The 17,601-nt window shown below is 43.7% G+C and overlaps 1 protein-coding gene across 4 annotated transcripts in view; it reads right to left on the reverse strand.

Annotated features, from left to right (window-relative positions):
• MTHFD1L (methylenetetrahydrofolate dehydrogenase (NADP+ dependent) 1 like) overlaps positions 1-17,601 on the reverse strand; it is a 162,006-nt gene that overhangs the window by 91,519 nt on the left and 52,886 nt on the right. For all 4 annotated transcript variants that reach the window (XR_009453358.1, XM_059700019.1, XM_059700021.1 and 1 more), the window contains exons 17-20: positions 16,034-16,110; positions 11,954-12,094; positions 6,966-7,034; positions 2,854-2,965 (exon numbers count right to left, since the gene is read on the reverse strand). Coding sequence is in view for 3 of the 4 variants with exons in the window: in XM_059700019.1 (XP_059556002.1) it covers positions 2,854-2,965; positions 6,966-7,034; positions 11,954-12,094; positions 16,034-16,110 (399 nt within the window). In the remaining variant the exon portion in view is untranslated. The remainder of the gene's footprint in view (positions 1-2,853; positions 2,966-6,965; positions 7,035-11,953; positions 12,095-16,033; positions 16,111-17,601) is intronic.

The raw sequence follows: 17,601 nt of genomic DNA on the forward strand, positions 1-17,601 counted from the left end.
GAACAGAACACTAGATTAAACCAGGAGTGTGGGGAAAATTCTATCTAAGAGACGCGCCCCATCTCCTAAGGTTCTTAGTTAATCAATGTGGTCCTTCATCTCCTAAGTGCAACGGACTCGCCATTTTGAGGGTCTGCTTAGAGGCCTGTCTCCCTCCCCACTGTAAATTACTGTGGGCTGGGAAACGTGTCTTAATCATCTTCAATTCCTGGCTCCGGCCGTGTATTACCTGACATACAGCAGAGGCTCAATAAATATGTCCTGAGGTAAGTTATTTCAATGACCTAAACATATTTTCAATTATTTACTTTCCGGGTATTACAGAGAAGTGAAATGGCTACATCATTTTCTCTTTTGAAGTTTTTCCCGGAAATTCTGTCAGATTGCTCTTGTTCTGTGAACTACCTTTTTCAATCTTTTGCCCATTTTCTGGGAGTATTTGTTTTTTTCCTTATCAGTCTGTAGCCCTTTGTGAGTTATACAGGGGTGGGGGAAAGTAGGCTTACAGCTGTCATACAAATCAGTAACACAATGATTAACAAATAAATAACACGAGAATAAACTGTTTCACATACTCACAACCGTAAACCTCCGTTTGCCCACCCCTGTATGTTCTGAATGCTGTTCATGTGTCTATTGCCTTTGTAAATGATTTCTTCCAACCTGTCACTTGCTTTTTAACCTAACATCCTTTATCATATATAATTTATTTCCTTAATGTAACCCAAATTATCAATCTGGGTCTGAGCCTATAAACAATGACTTTCCTGAGGACAGACATTTCTCCTCGGGCTTCAGATACACGCGTGCCCCTGCACTTAAATCCTGCAGAAGGACGGTAAACCGGGCTCTTTGGGTTCCACTTTATTTGAGGCTTCAAAATGGTGCCACTTGCTTATTGGCAAAGAAATCGTTTGAAAATAAATTTTGCATCCGTTAGCCCAACAGCCACCTTGAGGTTTCAAAGGGGTTGACAAGGTCAGAAGCCAGGAAAGGACGTCTTCAAAGGCCACTGTCCCATCACCAGCCCCACTCTGGCCTCGAGCTAGTGAGGGGAGGGGGGCTTTACAGGAGAGACCTGGGAGGCACAGTGTCTCTGCCTTAGGGGCCTCAGTGGTGAAGGGTGAGGAATGGGGAGGGGAGGGAGATAAAGGGAAGTTTACAGCCCACGGCACAACAGAGGGTCAGGGTCAGGGTCAGGTTCCTGTGAGCGGCACAGCTGCACTCCCACCGAAGGTAGGTCAGAGGTCAAAGGTCTGTGGTGCCTGGAGACCAGCTGTGGAAGCAGCAGGCATGTATAAAAGAGATACTGCCCAGAGGGCTTCTGCCGAGAGTGAGGGACCTTGGCTGGAAGAGGGTGGCTTGTCCAAGGTCACGCGGAGAGCTGCTGTGTTCTGCACACACCCTGACAGATGCTTTGCCACGGTAACACATATTCCATAAATATGCATTGGATGGGAACAGAGGCAGAGCTCTGTCAGCATGAGACGGAGTGCTTTCTTCTAGAAGTTCTTTTATTGGTAGAGCGAAAGCATTAGAACACCACTTCACAAAAGCACCAGCCTTGTGGTGCCCGCCTCTGCCCGGCCTCCTTGTCCATTAGCTCTCCAATTACGCTGTGATCGATCGAGCAAGTCCATTGAGACAGCATGTCTAGCCACTCTCCTTGTGGACTCGGTACCGAAGAAGCAAAGTGCACGAGGGCCGTCCAGCACAGACCTTTGAGGAATGAGCTATACACACCCTCCTCTGCTCTTGCCTGCCTACAAGGAATGCCTGCAGCAGGCTCAACAGCCCTGAATGGCCTTCCTCATGGCTGAGTGTAAAAGTGCACAGCTGAGCCCTTTTGTCCTGTGGAATCCTTTCTAGTACAATAACCCACTTCTGAGTTGGACACCAGGCTGAGGACTGGTGTGAAAGAAGCCACTGCTAGACTCGGTGATGGGAGGCACTCAGGTGGTGAATGGAAATTACCCGTGGGCCTGTGCAACCTGCCAGTATAATCCCTCCATGTCAAATTAAGGTGTCATTCCATGAAGCCCTGCTGTTTTGTCTTTTGTTTTGTCACAGACTGAATGTCATGGGTGGGATCTGGCACTCACTGTGCCATCTTGATGGCCATTGCCCCCTCTTTCTGGCTGGAATATCCAACAAAAGCCAGAAAGAAACAGGTACCACAAAGGAGAGTTTTACAACAGCGAAGATGTGAAGTTCTACCAGTTAAAACTCCCAAGTGTATTGGCTGGGAACTCTTTCCTCCATTAGGCCACCAAAGACACATTCAGATTCAATTAATTTTAAGTTGTTAATAGTACTATTACTGCTAATAGTAGCTAAGATGGAATGAACACCCTCCCCTGCTAGATGATATACGCCATCAGACAGAACACCCCAAGATGGCAGGGCTAAGCTAGTGTCCTCGGCACCGTGGCCTCAGGTCTAAGTTGCATGCCTTGTAAGTGGTAGGTGCTCCGTATCTGCTGAATGAATAACCTCCTTTAGTTTTCACAATAACTCTCTAAGGTTTGATACAATATTGTGGTCACCATTTTACAGATGAGAAAACCGAGGCTCTGAGGTCCCTAAAATGTGCCTGAGGTCTCTGAGCCAGAAAGTATCAGAGCTTACACTCAAACCCACATGCATCTGACGTCAGAACCCATGGTTCAACCACGAGATCATTTCACCAGTGCAGCCCAGCCCACAGGGTTTTTCCAGTACTGAGACCCTCTCTGAAAGGTAGGTAGGTCGAAAGAACACATCTCAAGTCCGTGTGAGTTCCACTCCACTCCAGTCATCACCTTTTAGATTTCAAATGTCCTACAACAACTACATTAAAAAGAAATGACTTACCTACAAATCCTTCTTTACCCACTAGTTTCAGGGCAATTTTATCAGCCAGCACGGAAGAGTTGCCATGGGCGATGTTAGCAAAGGGGCCAGCATGCACAAAGACGGGCGTCCCCTGTGGAAGCAGAAGAACAAATGAAAACCCCCCAGAGACAAATGGAAGGTCACACGAGGCGGGCCAGACTGCTGGGTACTGAGAAGGCTCACTTCAGCCATTCTGCTTTCATTCAAACTACAAGTCTAATGCCCAAATTCTCACAAAGAAAGCTTAAAAAGCCCCGAGTCTTTCAAAGGTCCAAGTTCCTTACGAATCCTGGAACGGTGTTAATTCTACATTTAATACTGAACCAAGGAGAAAAGGCGCTGAGGGCCAGTTACTTCCTACGGTAATTTTGATAAGCCACTGTGTTAGCTGCCTCAGTGACTGTGAAGTAAATGCCTTACATTATTTCACATTACTTTACATTGTGTTTTCTTTAAAAAAAAAAAAATGGGATTAGACTCTGATGGTCTAAGAGGCTTATTTAAGAAATTAATCAGTTCAAGAAAAACCCAAAACAAGCATAAAAAAATCCATTTGATTCACGGCAGGCCAACTACATAAGGATATTATATTTGCAATGATAAGGAACTATAACATTTTTACGTTCACAATTACAAGCTTGTTATTCTGATTTTTAAAAATCCTGTTTTAAGACTTTCATTGTTTGTCTTCCATGTTAAAAATCGCACAACCATTACATGTTAATTCTTTGAAGGAAAACCTGCCTGTGCATTTATTTTTAATGCCTGTCCTATAGCTTCCGTTGTTGATGAGAACAGAGCGTAGCCCCACCTAGAAGAGCGTGTTTATCCACACGCAGTCAAGTGCTCGGGTTTTATTCAGAGCCCAGGGGGCCACCGGGGCCTGTGTACGTGCAGCCGGAGCTCCACCTGTGAAAACAGGCTGCCCGCTCACGGGCGTGGGGAGACAGGGCGTGGAGCGCGGGCATGGGGGCTGTCAGCCCCGGAAAGTTCCCACGCACCGCGATGGGCTGCTGGCTGACCATCTTCCAAGCTGAGAAAGCTGCACCAAAGCAGGAAGAGGGGAAGCGAGAGAAAAATCGTCTCTCAGAACGAAGAAGGCAGTTTCTCAAAGCCAGTCTGTGAACTCTGTGTACTTTCCCTCCCAAAGTCCTCAGGAGGGACACTAACAGGGTCCTGAGAAGGTCATACACATGTGTGTGGACATAAAGTCGGGATGATGAAACCCAAACACACATGTTGGTAGACATGTATATACAGACGTGGGTTCTGTGTCTCCATCTACCCGTGTACCGCTGTCTATGTCTGATTTCTCACTTCTGTCCAGAAAAACCTTTCAAGTGCTCTGAAGAAAACGCTGTTTAAAAGACAGTCTCCGTCACCTCCTGACCTCGCCAGTCCCTGCACGTGGCTCGCTGAGTAAGAGTGGAGTTGGGACGTTTCGTGAGGACAAGGTCACAGGCTGCCTCCCTGGGCGGGCAGCCGCCCTCACTCCTTTCCGCGCTGCAACCCTGATGGGGCCATCTGTCTGAGAAGCACGGGGCACTGGTCTCCAAGGGGCACAGGTGACAGACAGGGTGTGGCTGGATCAGCATAAACACCTAACACTCCTGATATAGCCACTCTAAGAACTGGATCAGCAGCATTTTACTTCTCATTTACAGCTGAAGGCCACACAGTGTGCTAATCAGTACTGGAGCCCTGGTTTTGGAACCCCCAGGACGGAATTTGAGTGGGAGAATGTGTACACTTTCTTTGTTAGACCTTCAGACAGACACATGTGCTCACACACTCCACCGACGCTTGCGGCCATGGGATACCGTACACGGTTAAAAACGGCGTCTGAAAACCCGAAGATATAAGACGACCCATCATGAGTGTGGCATTTCACTCTATACACAGAACACTTCGGAAAGTCATGCAGGGACTGTCTTGGTTCCTCATGATGACAAAGCTATAGATATTCTCCAGAATGGACTTTTCAGACATTTCAAGTCAATTACCCATTTGCTTGCCAGAGCCCTAAAACAGCTTTGTCCAAATGGACTTTCTACAAAGATGAACATATTCTATATCTGCACCATCTGATACATGAGGCTACTTAAAATGTAGCTAGTAAAATAAAAAATAAAAATAAAGTGAGACCCGCTGGCGGTGTGACAGGTGGGCACGCTGGTAGCTGAGGCAGGGGGGAGGCAGGGAGCAGGGTGAGGGAGGGAGGGGGATCTCCAGATGATCTCTAGGTTTTTGGCTTGAACCGCTAACAGACCAGGTTTGGGGGGAGGAGCAGGTTGGGAGGAAGTAGGAGGTGGTTGGGAATCAAAGATCTTATCTGTTAAGTTTGAAATGCCTTTTACCCACTCAAGTGGCTCTTGGTAATTGTACCTCCAAATCTGGAATTCTGAGGTCAGGAGGTTGAGAACCAGAGCGTGGGGTCATCGCATGGCTGGTAACCCGGGAGAGCACAGCTGGAGAAGTGAGGGCTCAGGCCCCCCGACATTCAGGGGCTGAGCCAAAAGACAACAGGGGAGAGGGAGGAGAGGCCATCAAGAAGGTCCAGGAGGCCCTAACCGGTCTGGCTCAGTGGATAGAGCATTGGCCTGCGGACTGAAGGGTCCCAGGTTCGATTCCGGTCAAGGGCATATACCTTGGTTGCGGGCAAATCCCCAGTAGGGGGTGTGCAGGAGGCAGCTGAACGATGTTTCTCTTTCATCGATGTTTCTAACTCTCTATTCCTCTCCCTTCCTCTCTGTAAAAAACCAATAAAGTATATTAAAAAAAAAAAAAAAAAAAAAAAAAAAGCAGGTCCGGGAGGGTGAGGGGTCAGAGGCCAGAAGAAGCAAGGGCTCCCGAAGGAAGGAACGTCGGGGTGAAGTTACTGAGTTACTTTCCTAAGTGTTCTGTAGATAAAGTGAAATGCCACACTCATGATAGATAGTTTTATGTCTTTGGATTAGCCCTGGAATTCTCAGACAACAGTATTTAACTGTGTACGGTATCATATAGCAGCAAGCACTGGTGGAGTACGTGAGCCATTGGGCTCTAAGCATTTTACATGAGAGAAAAGGGAGAATGAGATGACGAAAACACAGGTCACAGTTAGTGAATGGCAGAGTGAACAGTGAAACTCGGCTTTGTATCAACTGAATAGCTGAATAAATGGATGGTTATTTTGCTTGTGTTTCTGTTATATGTCTTCCCAATGTGCTTGCCCTCTGGCCACCTTCACCTCCCTTTGTCCCACTACAGATTGAGGACAAACAGACGTTTACACCACTCCTGGCATGCATTGCCTCCCATCTCCATTGTTCAGGGACCTCTGGAAGGGAGCCAGAAATTGGCCATTGTGAGACAATTGTCCAAATTGGCAAATGCTACAAATTAGGCATTTTCACCCAGAGAGCTGGCTGTTAAAACACTTACCAGTACACCACTATCTCCCAGACCCCTACCCCCACCATCTGCTTTGTCAACCCGGCCCAAATACTGCCTCCTTGCCTGCACCCAAACCCTGGGCTCTCCTTAGCTAAGAGGAGGGAATTAGACAATTACTACAGCCTTTGAGCAAGACGAGTGACTAAACCCCTGGATGAAAACAGGTATTTTGATGAGGAAATTTAAGTTCAATAAAGACGAGAGCAGGAAAGTCATATACAAAAATAGCATTCTTATAAAAGCAGGGTACAGCATACTTTCCTGGAAAACCCTTTTCACCATTTACTGTGTGTTTTGTTTGGGGAAAACAAAAACAAAAAAATACCAAAACCTAATTGTTATGAGAGATTAAGCAAATAAATAAATAAATAAAAGCAAAAGAGAAAACATGTAAACATAACTACACAACTTACTGAAATATTAGACAAGATATCGAATCTCTAAATTTTTACTCTGGCCAATTAGTGCTACATTAGGCAAGATATGAATTATATTAAAGAATCTGTAAGTACACTTTTAATTTTTTTGGATGACCAAATTCTTCCGATGTTCCTTGTGGGCTCACATTGGCTGGAAGTGCTCGTGTTGTAGGGGACGCACAAGCAATCCAATGAATGCAAACTTTCAATAATTTCTATACAAAGAAAATCACTTACTTCTAGGGTCTGCATCAGATTTGGTTTTATTGCATCTTTCATCAAAACTGTCAAAGCACCTGTCACCCCCTGAAGGAGAGAGAAAAAAAACCCCACACCAATTATTTCATCTGACAAAATATCAACAGCATTAAAAAAAAAAAAAAAAGCTATAACAAATAATCCTAAAATTTATATGGAATCACAAAAGACCTGAATAGCCACAGAGGTATCGTGTTCCTGATTTCAAACTATTCTACAAAGCTATCGTAATTGGCATGGAAATGGCACAAAAACAGACACATACACCAAGGGAACAGAACAGAGAGCCCAGACATAAACCCAAGCTCATATGCTCAATTAATCTACCACAAAGGAAGCAAGAACATACAATAGGGTAAAGGCAGTCTATTCAATAAATGGTGTTGGGAAAATTGGACAGATACATGTAAAAAGATGAAACTAGATTACTTTCTTATACCATATACAAAAATAACTCAAAATGGTTTAAAAACTTAAATGTAAGATCTAAACCATAAATTCCCTAGAAGAAAATATAGGCAGTAAACTGACATCGCTTTTAAAAGGCAGGGGTAATAAAAGAATAAAGAAAGAAATGGGACTACATAAAATAAAGCCTGTGCATAGTGGAAGAAGCCATCAACAAGATGAAAAGGCGACCTGCCGAATGGGAGAAGGTATTTACAAATGATATATCAGATAAGGGATATCCAAAACACAGCTCAACATAAGAAAAACAAAGGACCCAAATAGACATTTCTCAAAGGGAGGCATAGAGCTAGCCAAGAGACACATGAAAAATAATCAACATCACTAAACATCAGGGAAATGCAAATCAAAAAAACAAGATACCACCTCTCACCTGTCAGAATGGCTATTATAAAACAGAAACAAATAACAAGTGCTGGTGAGGATACAGAGAAAAGAGAACCCTCATGCGCTGTTGGTGGGAATGTAAATGAATTCAGCCAATAAGCATTATGAAGATTACTCGAAACATTAAAAATAGAACTACCATATGATCCAGCAATTCCACTCCTGGGTATTGATCCGAAAGAAAAGGAAAACAATAATTCAAAAAGACATATGCACCCCATACGTTCACTACAGCATTACTTGTAACAGCCAAGATATGGAAGCAACCTAGGTGTCTACTGATAGATGAATAGATAGAAAAGATATTGTACATGTACACAATGAAATATTATTCAGCCATTGAAAAGAATGAACTCGACATTTGCAACAAGATGGATAGATCTATCGTGTAAATAAAATAAGTCAGACAGAGAAAGAAAAATACCATACGATTTCAGTTATACGTGGAGTCCAAAAACCAAAACAAATAACAAAACAAAACAGAAACAAAGTCTTGGATGCAGAGAACAAACTGATGGTTGCCAGACAAGAGATGGCTGGGTGGAAAAGGAGTTTAAAAAGTACAAACTTCCAGTTAGAAAAGTAATTCATGGCGATGATGTAATATGCAGCATAAGGAACAGAGTCAATAATAAAGTAATAATTATGTACAGTGACAGATACTAGGCTTATTGCAGTGATCACAAGGTATGTAAATGTTGAATCACTATGTTGTACACCTGAAACGAATGTAATATTATATGTCAACTATAACTGAAAATAAATTAAAAAAATATTTTCTCCCATAAAGAAAAAAGCAACAGATGATTGACAAAAGATGATCCTTTTCTCTCCAGCCTGTCCCCTAGGTGGGCATCCCCACAGGCTGCTCTTGCCTGTGGGCCACCTGTGACACAGCACTGCGCCCTCCGTCCATCTCTCCCCACCTGAACGAATGTCAACCGCATAAGACATGAAGAGTGATGGGGAAGTAATAGTGGCATTTTTTCAAAGCCCTCCTGAGGGTGTTTAAGGGGTCTGCCAGGAAGTATATCTTTCAGGCCATCTACAAGTGTTTTCTGGCAATGATGCTCATTATTTTTTCATGACCAGAGATTCTACTATTGCCTGAAGAAATGAGACCAAGAACTGAAACAACGCTATTTCCAGAGCGGGCATGAAGAGAGGGAGAGGGAACTGTCTTAAAAGCACCCATTCTGGTTTCCCAGCATCTCTCAACCTCTCATCCAGACAGAGGAGGGACCCCAAAAACAGAAGCATCGAAAAGGCTTCTCCAGCCTTCATAAAAACCCCATAGTGTGGAGATCCGAGAGCTTCTAGGTGGAGAACACATCCACCTAGCAGGAGGGTGACATACCCCAACTCCACATGGACTGAAGTTTCTGTGCTTGGAACCCTCTCAGACCTTGCCCTGTGTATCTATCTCCTCATCTGATTCTTTGTAACCTTTAATAAACTGGCAAGTGTCATGAAGGATATTCCTGAGTTCTGTGAGCCACTCTAGCAAATGAATTAAACCGGAAGAGGGAGTAAAAGGAACCTCTGATTTACAGCAAATTAGGCAGGAAAAAAAAAAAAAAAGAAAAAAAAAAAAAAGAAAAGGCTTCTCCTTCTCTGTGTCTCATGCTCTCTGCCTAGAACGAGGCTGCCCTCTTCCAGTCCCAGGAAGCTCTGGGCCGGGCTCCCTCTAAGGCCCCTTTTCTGGAAACGAAGGGAGAAGGAAGAAACAACAGGGAGGAAGTCTAAGCACTATGGAAAAAATGTGTCAAATAAGGTCACATGGTAAGCTTTTAAAAAAATCCCTCCCACCTTTTCTCAAGACACTGGGCAAGTGTCTTTCGTTTTTCCATAGTTCACATGAGCATTTACTTGGGGTGTGGTACATTCTATGGGATTGAGGGTGTCTTTCAACAAACTAGTCAGTTATTAGGTGGCTATACTAGGAGCAAATGCATGTGAATGTAGCCGTGAAAAAATTAAATAGCGTGCAACAGCTCTTAACAGATCAGAGGGTAGAATCTAGAGGTTCTTTATCTCTCCAAAGTTCATTAGTTTATTACTTTCTCCCTCTTCTATCACCAATGATATGACTTTTCTCTCGTGTGATCTTTTTCTATTTTCATAATATTTCATCACTTAAGATTTATGAGGAAACCCAATTTACTGTACAAATCCAACTTGATTGTACAAAATATACATCGCAAGAAATGTAACCTGCCTGTTATAAATACATTAAGATGTTTGACGGTGAAAGCTGCTGGCCGGGAATGGCGCAAAGAAATCAGTTCTCTTTTCCTAACACAAAGCCTATGGAAGAAGAATAGTAGTTTGCTTTTCTGCGGACTACCCTTGCTTCTAATCCCGGGCCAAACACACCTAGCTCAAGAAACTACAGGAGGAAGGACACTGGACGTTTCTGTTGGATTGTCTCAGGTGGGTTGCCACCTGCTTGGTTTTCCACGTCACAGCTCATCTTTTGTTGCTCCCTACACGCTGACTGTTGTCAAACCCATGCAAAAAACCCCCATCACCACCAGAGCAGCTCTGGGGCTGCCACACCCACTGTAAGCTACGTCACCTGTTCCACATCCCAAGTTCATGGAGGGGAGAGCTTGGGCATATTCTTCCAGAAACTACCAGAATCAATCATCTTATCAGGAACTTTTAGATGCCATCTATTCCAACGTTCACTGCAATACATACAGTCTTTTGACCAAATAAAAAATAAGCCATAGGTAGTGAGATGATAGTATAGAAGCTCTGGAAATTCTCTCTTAATTTTCTGTGTTGGACCAACTACTGAGAGTTCCAACTCAATGAAACACGATCTGCAGAGATTAGGTACGTGCGCAAAGAGACACGAAAGATAACCAAAGAGAGCAAACTCTGAATCTGTTCCAGATCCAAGATTTTTATCACACGTAAAAAAATAAGCTTAGGGAAACAGTATTTGAGGATTAAATTTCAAATCACTCCTGCCACATATTTGTTGGTACTTAAAGTTAATAGGATACAGAGAAATATATTTATACAGAAACTGTAATATGTCAGTTTAGATAGAAATGCAGAGGTCTTGACAATTTTTGAAAAGCAGTAACTTTTACAGCAGGCTGGCTATGGGTTTTCGCTTTAAGCTCTGTACTAAGCATTCCATAGAGCTGCTGATGTAAACATCTCCATTTAATTTACTTGACAAAGAACGATGCGATAAGTCAGTCAGATCCATTTCATCTAAAGCAGCCAAAAAGTAATCAAGACATGTTGGCAAAGGGTTCCTGTTATGTCCTAAGCTTTTGGAATTAATAAAATATTAGTTTTCCTTTCCCCTTCCACAACTGTTTTCCAATTGGGAGTGTATGTTTTAGATTCCATTATTGTATGTGATTCAAGATAGGGGAAGTAAGCTCAAACTTAGCACAATCGTGGTGCAACAGGCATATGTCCTACCTCCGTCCTTATAAACACGTATGAGCAAATGAAATCACTGTACCACCGATGGGGTTTAAGTTAACAACACAGATGGTTATTAAAAAGAAAAACAAAACGATCAGCGTGCTAAATGCGAACAGGAACTAAGGAAGGCAGTGGGGTGCCAGGATTCCCCCAAAGCTTTGTAATCAGCATCATTCCACTGGAAGAGGAGCTGGATGGGCGACACTGAGCAAGGGGGAGCCCTGCTCTTATGATGTGAAACCTAAACCTACGGCACAGAATCACACAAGCCAGGGTGCGCTGGAGCCACTTCCGTCTGATACCTCTGAAAGGGGATTTGCCCTCAATTTAAAGCGGGCAGAGGTCACACTTTTTAAAAAAGTCACGGGCTGGGCTGCAGGATGAACCCCACCCCAGGCAGATCAGAGGTCAGGACTGGCAAGAATTGGGAAAAGCTTATGAAATAAATGTCATGTGCTTTGGTTGCAACCAATTACAAGCACGTTCTAAAAGCCCGTGAGAACATTACAAAGCTGTGAAACAAACGGGCGTCTGAGGGGGAATATGCGTGTGCTGAAATTCTCTGAATTCCCATTCTGCATGTGGATAAGAGAAAGGACCCCTTCATCCTCCTAATCAAGAAAGAGCGGGTAGAGCGAGCTCTCTATGGACACACTCACCAAATCTTCTGCTGTGATGGGCTGCCCATTTCTGTCACTGGCCACCACCATCCTCCCCAGCCGCTCCTTCATGTCCTTGAGGCTGTCGGTCAGGGCCAGCACCGCCATGATCTCACTGGCCACCGCAATGTCAAACTGTGCCTGAGATGACAGGAGCAAAGGTGCGGGTCAGCTGCGGGGCCATGTCCGCAGGAGCCGTAGCTCAGCAATTAGGTTCTCGCAGGCCGGGGATCACCCTCGAAGGGCCATTCTCAAGTGCACACGCTTTCTGAGCGTCTAGAGCACGCACAGTCCTGGGCTTGGTGCACTCCCAGGGTGGCCGCAGGCTTCTTGCATCTGCTCTGCTGAGCAGGACTCGGCCTGGCTGGGCCCCTATTACAACAGCTCATGCACTATTTGCTCCTATAGCATGTTTCAGACGTGTAATTAATGACTACACATGTGATTACCTGTTTGATGCATGTCTCCAGCACTGGGCTCTAAGTGCCAGCAAGGCAGGGACCCTCTGGGGAGGGTTCGCTCCCGAATCCCCAGCGTGGAGAGCTGTGTGAGACCCAATAAGCACACGATGGCGAATGAATGAACAGCCTGCGGAGTCTATGAGTCGTTACTCACTGTGGGGCCGAGGGGGCGGCATTTGAAAGAGATGAGGAGCGGACAGTGAAAGGAGATGGTCCTGAGGCCAGCTGCCCGGAGTCTGAGCTCAGCCCCGCAGCGAGGACAGCCTGACTGTGGGATCACCATGTCAAAAGAGGACACAGGAGCACTCTCCAGCTGTCCACAGGGCGCGGCCACATCAGCCCTGGAAGTGCCCGGCACTGAGTGCTGGAGAGTGTGGACTTCCTGCGGCCTCTCCGGGGTGTGCCTCCCGCCTGCACAGCCCAGCAGGAGCCGGAGGAGACGCGGGAACATGCACTTCCTCCACTTCCTCCTCCTCCTCAGGCAGCCCCTGGACAACCCACTTCATTAAGCTCCGGCTGAATTCCCCTCTTCCCAAGGGGCATGAGAACCAGACACGGTCCAGCTTACAGAGAGAGAAAGTGGCTATGCCCTCGCGGGGTGCCCTTAGGAAAAGTTTTATTGTCCATTTCCGTCACTGACAAGAAAGGAAATGAAGGAACCAAGGAGCTTTCTGGCTACTTCCTGAGTGACATTTCATTAGCTACTGATTTAGTGAAAAAAATATTAGGTGAAAGTCAAATGCAACTACATTCAATTATTACATTCTCCACATAACCCATTCTGAACGTAAGTGATTTTTCATAGCATGATAGTTAGGATTCTCTATGCCACCATTCCATTATAAAGAGTGCATATAAAAAAGTGACTAAAAATATTAAAACTTACTAATCAAAACATGAGACTAGAAATACTCTTAAGATATTACCTGCATAGTAAGTGGAATTTATAACACATGTACAAGTTCTTCATTTGTAATTATTACAATTTCAAATTTTTATATCTTGAGCAATATAAAAAATGAAATGAATTGGATGGATGTATATTTCATCGTTATTTATTTTATTGACTGAATGATGCAGAGGACTACGCATTTTTTGTTTTGCAAATAAAACATTTTAAATCATATAAAGGTGTAAGTGTAATTGTTATTGTTTATCACAAATTTAACCATTTGTACGCCATAAGCCTCTATAGCCACAGTGGCGGACCTTTTTAAATTAAATTGAAAATATCGTGGCAGTTAAACAAAGGACATTAAGCAATGTTGGCAAGGATGCGAATCCACATGGCCTTTCTGGAAGGTAACATGGAAATCATTACGCATCCACATTTGAAATCTGTGCCCTCTTTGACTCTGCAATTAGGGGCCCGGGAACCTGTCCTAAGGATACCATCTCTAAGAATCCACATAAATCTGTGTGTATGTTACCTTTGAGGATATCAGCTTATTGATGCTAGCTCAGCACTGCAAACACCCTAGGTGTCCATTACAGGGAACTGCTTAATCCAGGATGACACATCTACAAGTCGAGATATTCTACAGCCATTAAAAAGTGATCACATAGATCTCCCTTTATGACATAAAAAGATGTCCTTAACAGGGTCTTATGGTCTAAAAGAAGCAGCTGAAGTTTTTAAATATAATCCCTTTTTACTTAAAAACACGAATACATAAAACACTACAAGATATAACAAATCTCATTTGTAAACCAGATGTACAAACTGAATGTGCGCCTGAATATAATGAGCCTATCAATACAAGGCATTCAAATCATAGCCATTATTAATCTCTCCTATTTTATACTGTGACAATGCCCAGCCACAGCACAGAAACATGCAGAGAAAATGTGAAAGACCTTCCTTACTACCCGCTTTTTTCCCATGCCTCTTTCTCGATACAACTAGGTCAGAAGCTGGTATACATCTTACCAGCTTCCATTTTATGTGCTTATATACATATACGATCATGTATGCTGGCCTCTTCTGAACAGAAAGGTGATTACATTGTGTATTTCACTTCAAAAAATTTTTTAGTTTTTTTTTAACCTTTCCATTTCACAATGATATGAGAGCCCCATGTCTCTCCCTCTATATATACTTTATCATTTTCAACTGCCACATTATCTGTATAGAAGCAAGCACCAAAGATACGTAACCACTCCTACTCATAAACGTTTGGATTGTTTAAAATTGCCTCCATTACAAAAAATGCTGCAATTAATATCCTTATACAAAGATGTTTTGTGCACATATGAAAATATTCCCTACATCCTCCTTTTTCTTTAACATTTATAGTCCTGGAGTTGAAACTGTTGGCTAATTTCAAAACTTAATACTAACAAACTGTCTTTGAAGAGGCTTCACCAATTTATATACCCACTAACCCTGTAAAAAGTCTCCAATGGGTTATGCTTTGATAAGCTCATAGGTAAATAATACTGCACTGTTTTTTAATTTGCAGTTTCATGATTACTTATTGGCATTTTATTTCTGTCTTTATAAACTGTCTTTTTATTCTAATATCTTACTTGGCAAATATTTACCGAATATCTACTCCTACCATGTAACCAGCGTACCAGGTTCTGTACGCTGAGAATACAGCAGTTACAAGCGACAGAAACCCCCGCCCTGAGGAAACTCACATTTTAATAAGGGGACAGAAGATAAACACGCTAAGTCAGGACAGCAAGAAAGGGACAGAGGGAGCTTGGGGACAGGCGGCTATAACAGTGTTAAAGAAGGTGACAGGAAAGGCCTTCATGAGAGCAATATCTGAGTACGACTTTGTCGAAGTTCTTTCTGTGTTTGGCACATCAACCCTTTGTTTTATATATACTGCAAATACTCTCTTCCAGTTTGTTACTGGTCTTGTAATGCTTTTGTACATTATTTTTTTCATACTAAAGATTTTAATTTTTTAATGTCAAAATCATCTCTTCTTTATACTAGAGTAAAACTGATTTTTTTTCACTAAGAAAAATTAACAATGTAAAGGTCATTAATCTAAAACTGTCCTAAAATATAAGGTTTATTACCAAAAAAAAATTCCTTAGAGGCCTATTGTGCCTGGATAAAAACTCATGGAATGAATTTATATTCCCCAAGCACCATGGCCCCACACTGGAGGCCTATTAAAATGAAGGTGGACATCATAATTTATCTTCCACATTCTCTGGATTTGAGTAATAGAACATTATCCTTACAAATTCCTCGGGCTATTCGGCCAAATACCAAGGTGCTTTTTTTTCTTTAGATTTTAAATTTGAGTAATGTGCCTGAGGTGTTCAGATGTTAGTTGTCATGCAGCTGTAGTAATAACTGGGTTGGGTCTGCAATAAAATATGTTCGGATTGACATTCCAGGGACACCCTGAGCGGCACATCCCAGAAACACAACTAAACCCGCACAGGAAAAGGATCGGAAGAAAACACAGGAGTCTTCCCGCCCCCCGACCCCTGAGTCCTGCTGAGGATTGGAAATGACACTAGAGAAGGTGGGAGACCCCCGGCCACTGCAGGGAGAGGAAGGAGAAGAGAACAGCAGAGAACTGGCATCTACGCCGCTGTAAACCAAGGCTACTAAGAACGGAGCCACTCCCGTGGAGAACAGGCCACCCACCTGCCGGGAGTACCCCTTCTCTGTGCTGGCCTGCCCGATCGTTATTTTCCGTAGGAACCGGTCATTGGTATCCAACACTGAAACAGAAGAGAACAGATTATTCAGTCAAGAACGGACTGGCTGCCGGGTGTGCGTCTGGCCGTGTTCTGAGGGCTGGGGAAGCAGTAGAGGCAGGAGACGAGGCCCAGCTTCCTGGGAGCTGACCCTCCAGTGGGCAGACACAGGGAGGGATCTAACACACAAGAAAGTATCAGCCAGTGCTAAGTGCCCTGGGAAGATAAAGGTGAGGTGATGGTGCTGGTCAGGGGACCAGTGGGGTGAGGTATCATTTTTAAAAAAATAGGTATTTTTATTGATTTCAGAGAGGAAAGGGGAGGGAGAGAGAGAGAAACATCAATGATGAGAGATAATCTTCGATCGGCTGCCTCCTGCACGCCCCACACTGGGGACTGAGTCTGCAACCTGGGCATGTGCCCTGACTGAGAATCAAACTGTGATCTCCTGGCTCATAGGTTGATGCTCAACCACTGAGCAACACAGGCTGGGCGAGGCATCATTCTTTGACGAGGCAGTTAGGAAAAGCATTTCTGAAGGGGTGACCTATTATGCTGAAACCTGAGTCACAAGAGGAAGGCAATTAAGTTTCGCAAAACGTTAATCACTGAGCCACCATGTGACCCAGCAGGTCCACCTCTACACACATATCCAACCGAAAAGAAGGCGGGAACTTGAACAGATAGGTGCACACCCATGTACATACAGCATCATTCACAACAGCCAAAAGGTGAAAACAACCAAATGTCTGAGAGATGAATGAAAAAGCAAAATGTTACATGCACATACATGGAACATTATACAGACATAAAAAGGAATGGGCTTTTGATATATGCTACAACATGGATGGACGTTGAAAACAGGCATGATAATATATGCTAGAAGGACAATTACTATATGATTATGATTCTATCTAATTATTGTGGTTACCTGGGGCTGGTAGAAGGGGAGTTATTGTTTAATGGGTGCAGAGTGTTTGTTGGAGAAGATAAAAATGTTTTGGGTATAGAGAGTGGTCATGGTGTAATCACTGTAAGCCTTGTGGATGTATCCAATGGCACACTAATGAATAGTTAAAATGAGGCAGGCATATTTAACCACAATAAAAAAATAAAGGAGTCAGGGGTGTGTGTGGGGGTGAGGTCCATCTGAGTTGCACAGGCACCAAATCTCATTTTTTTATGGGCTTGTTTGAATTGCACCGATTTGCATTTTGATTGTGAAAACTAGACTAGGTTTAGTGAAAACCAAATCTATAATGCCAGAAGGGCTGAGATTTCACTAATAATGCATGAGGCTTCAAATAACAAGCTGTCCACACTGACAATGTAGACCAAATGTACAACCTGACACTGACGGGGGGATGGGGAGGTCCTGGGGGATGAAACGCTGACCTTGCCTTTCAGGCACACGGCACTAGCCGACCTGCCCACCGTGCCCACCTCTTGTTCCCCGACTCACTGAACTAGGGGATGGGAGAGAAAGCAAGACTATCTATGAAGGAACCGCAATAG

The sequence above is a fragment of the Myotis daubentonii genome, chromosome 6, assembly GCF_963259705.1.
Source record: "Myotis daubentonii chromosome 6, mMyoDau2.1, whole genome shotgun sequence".
NCBI classification, from domain to species: Eukaryota; Metazoa; Chordata; class Mammalia; order Chiroptera; family Vespertilionidae; genus Myotis; species Myotis daubentonii.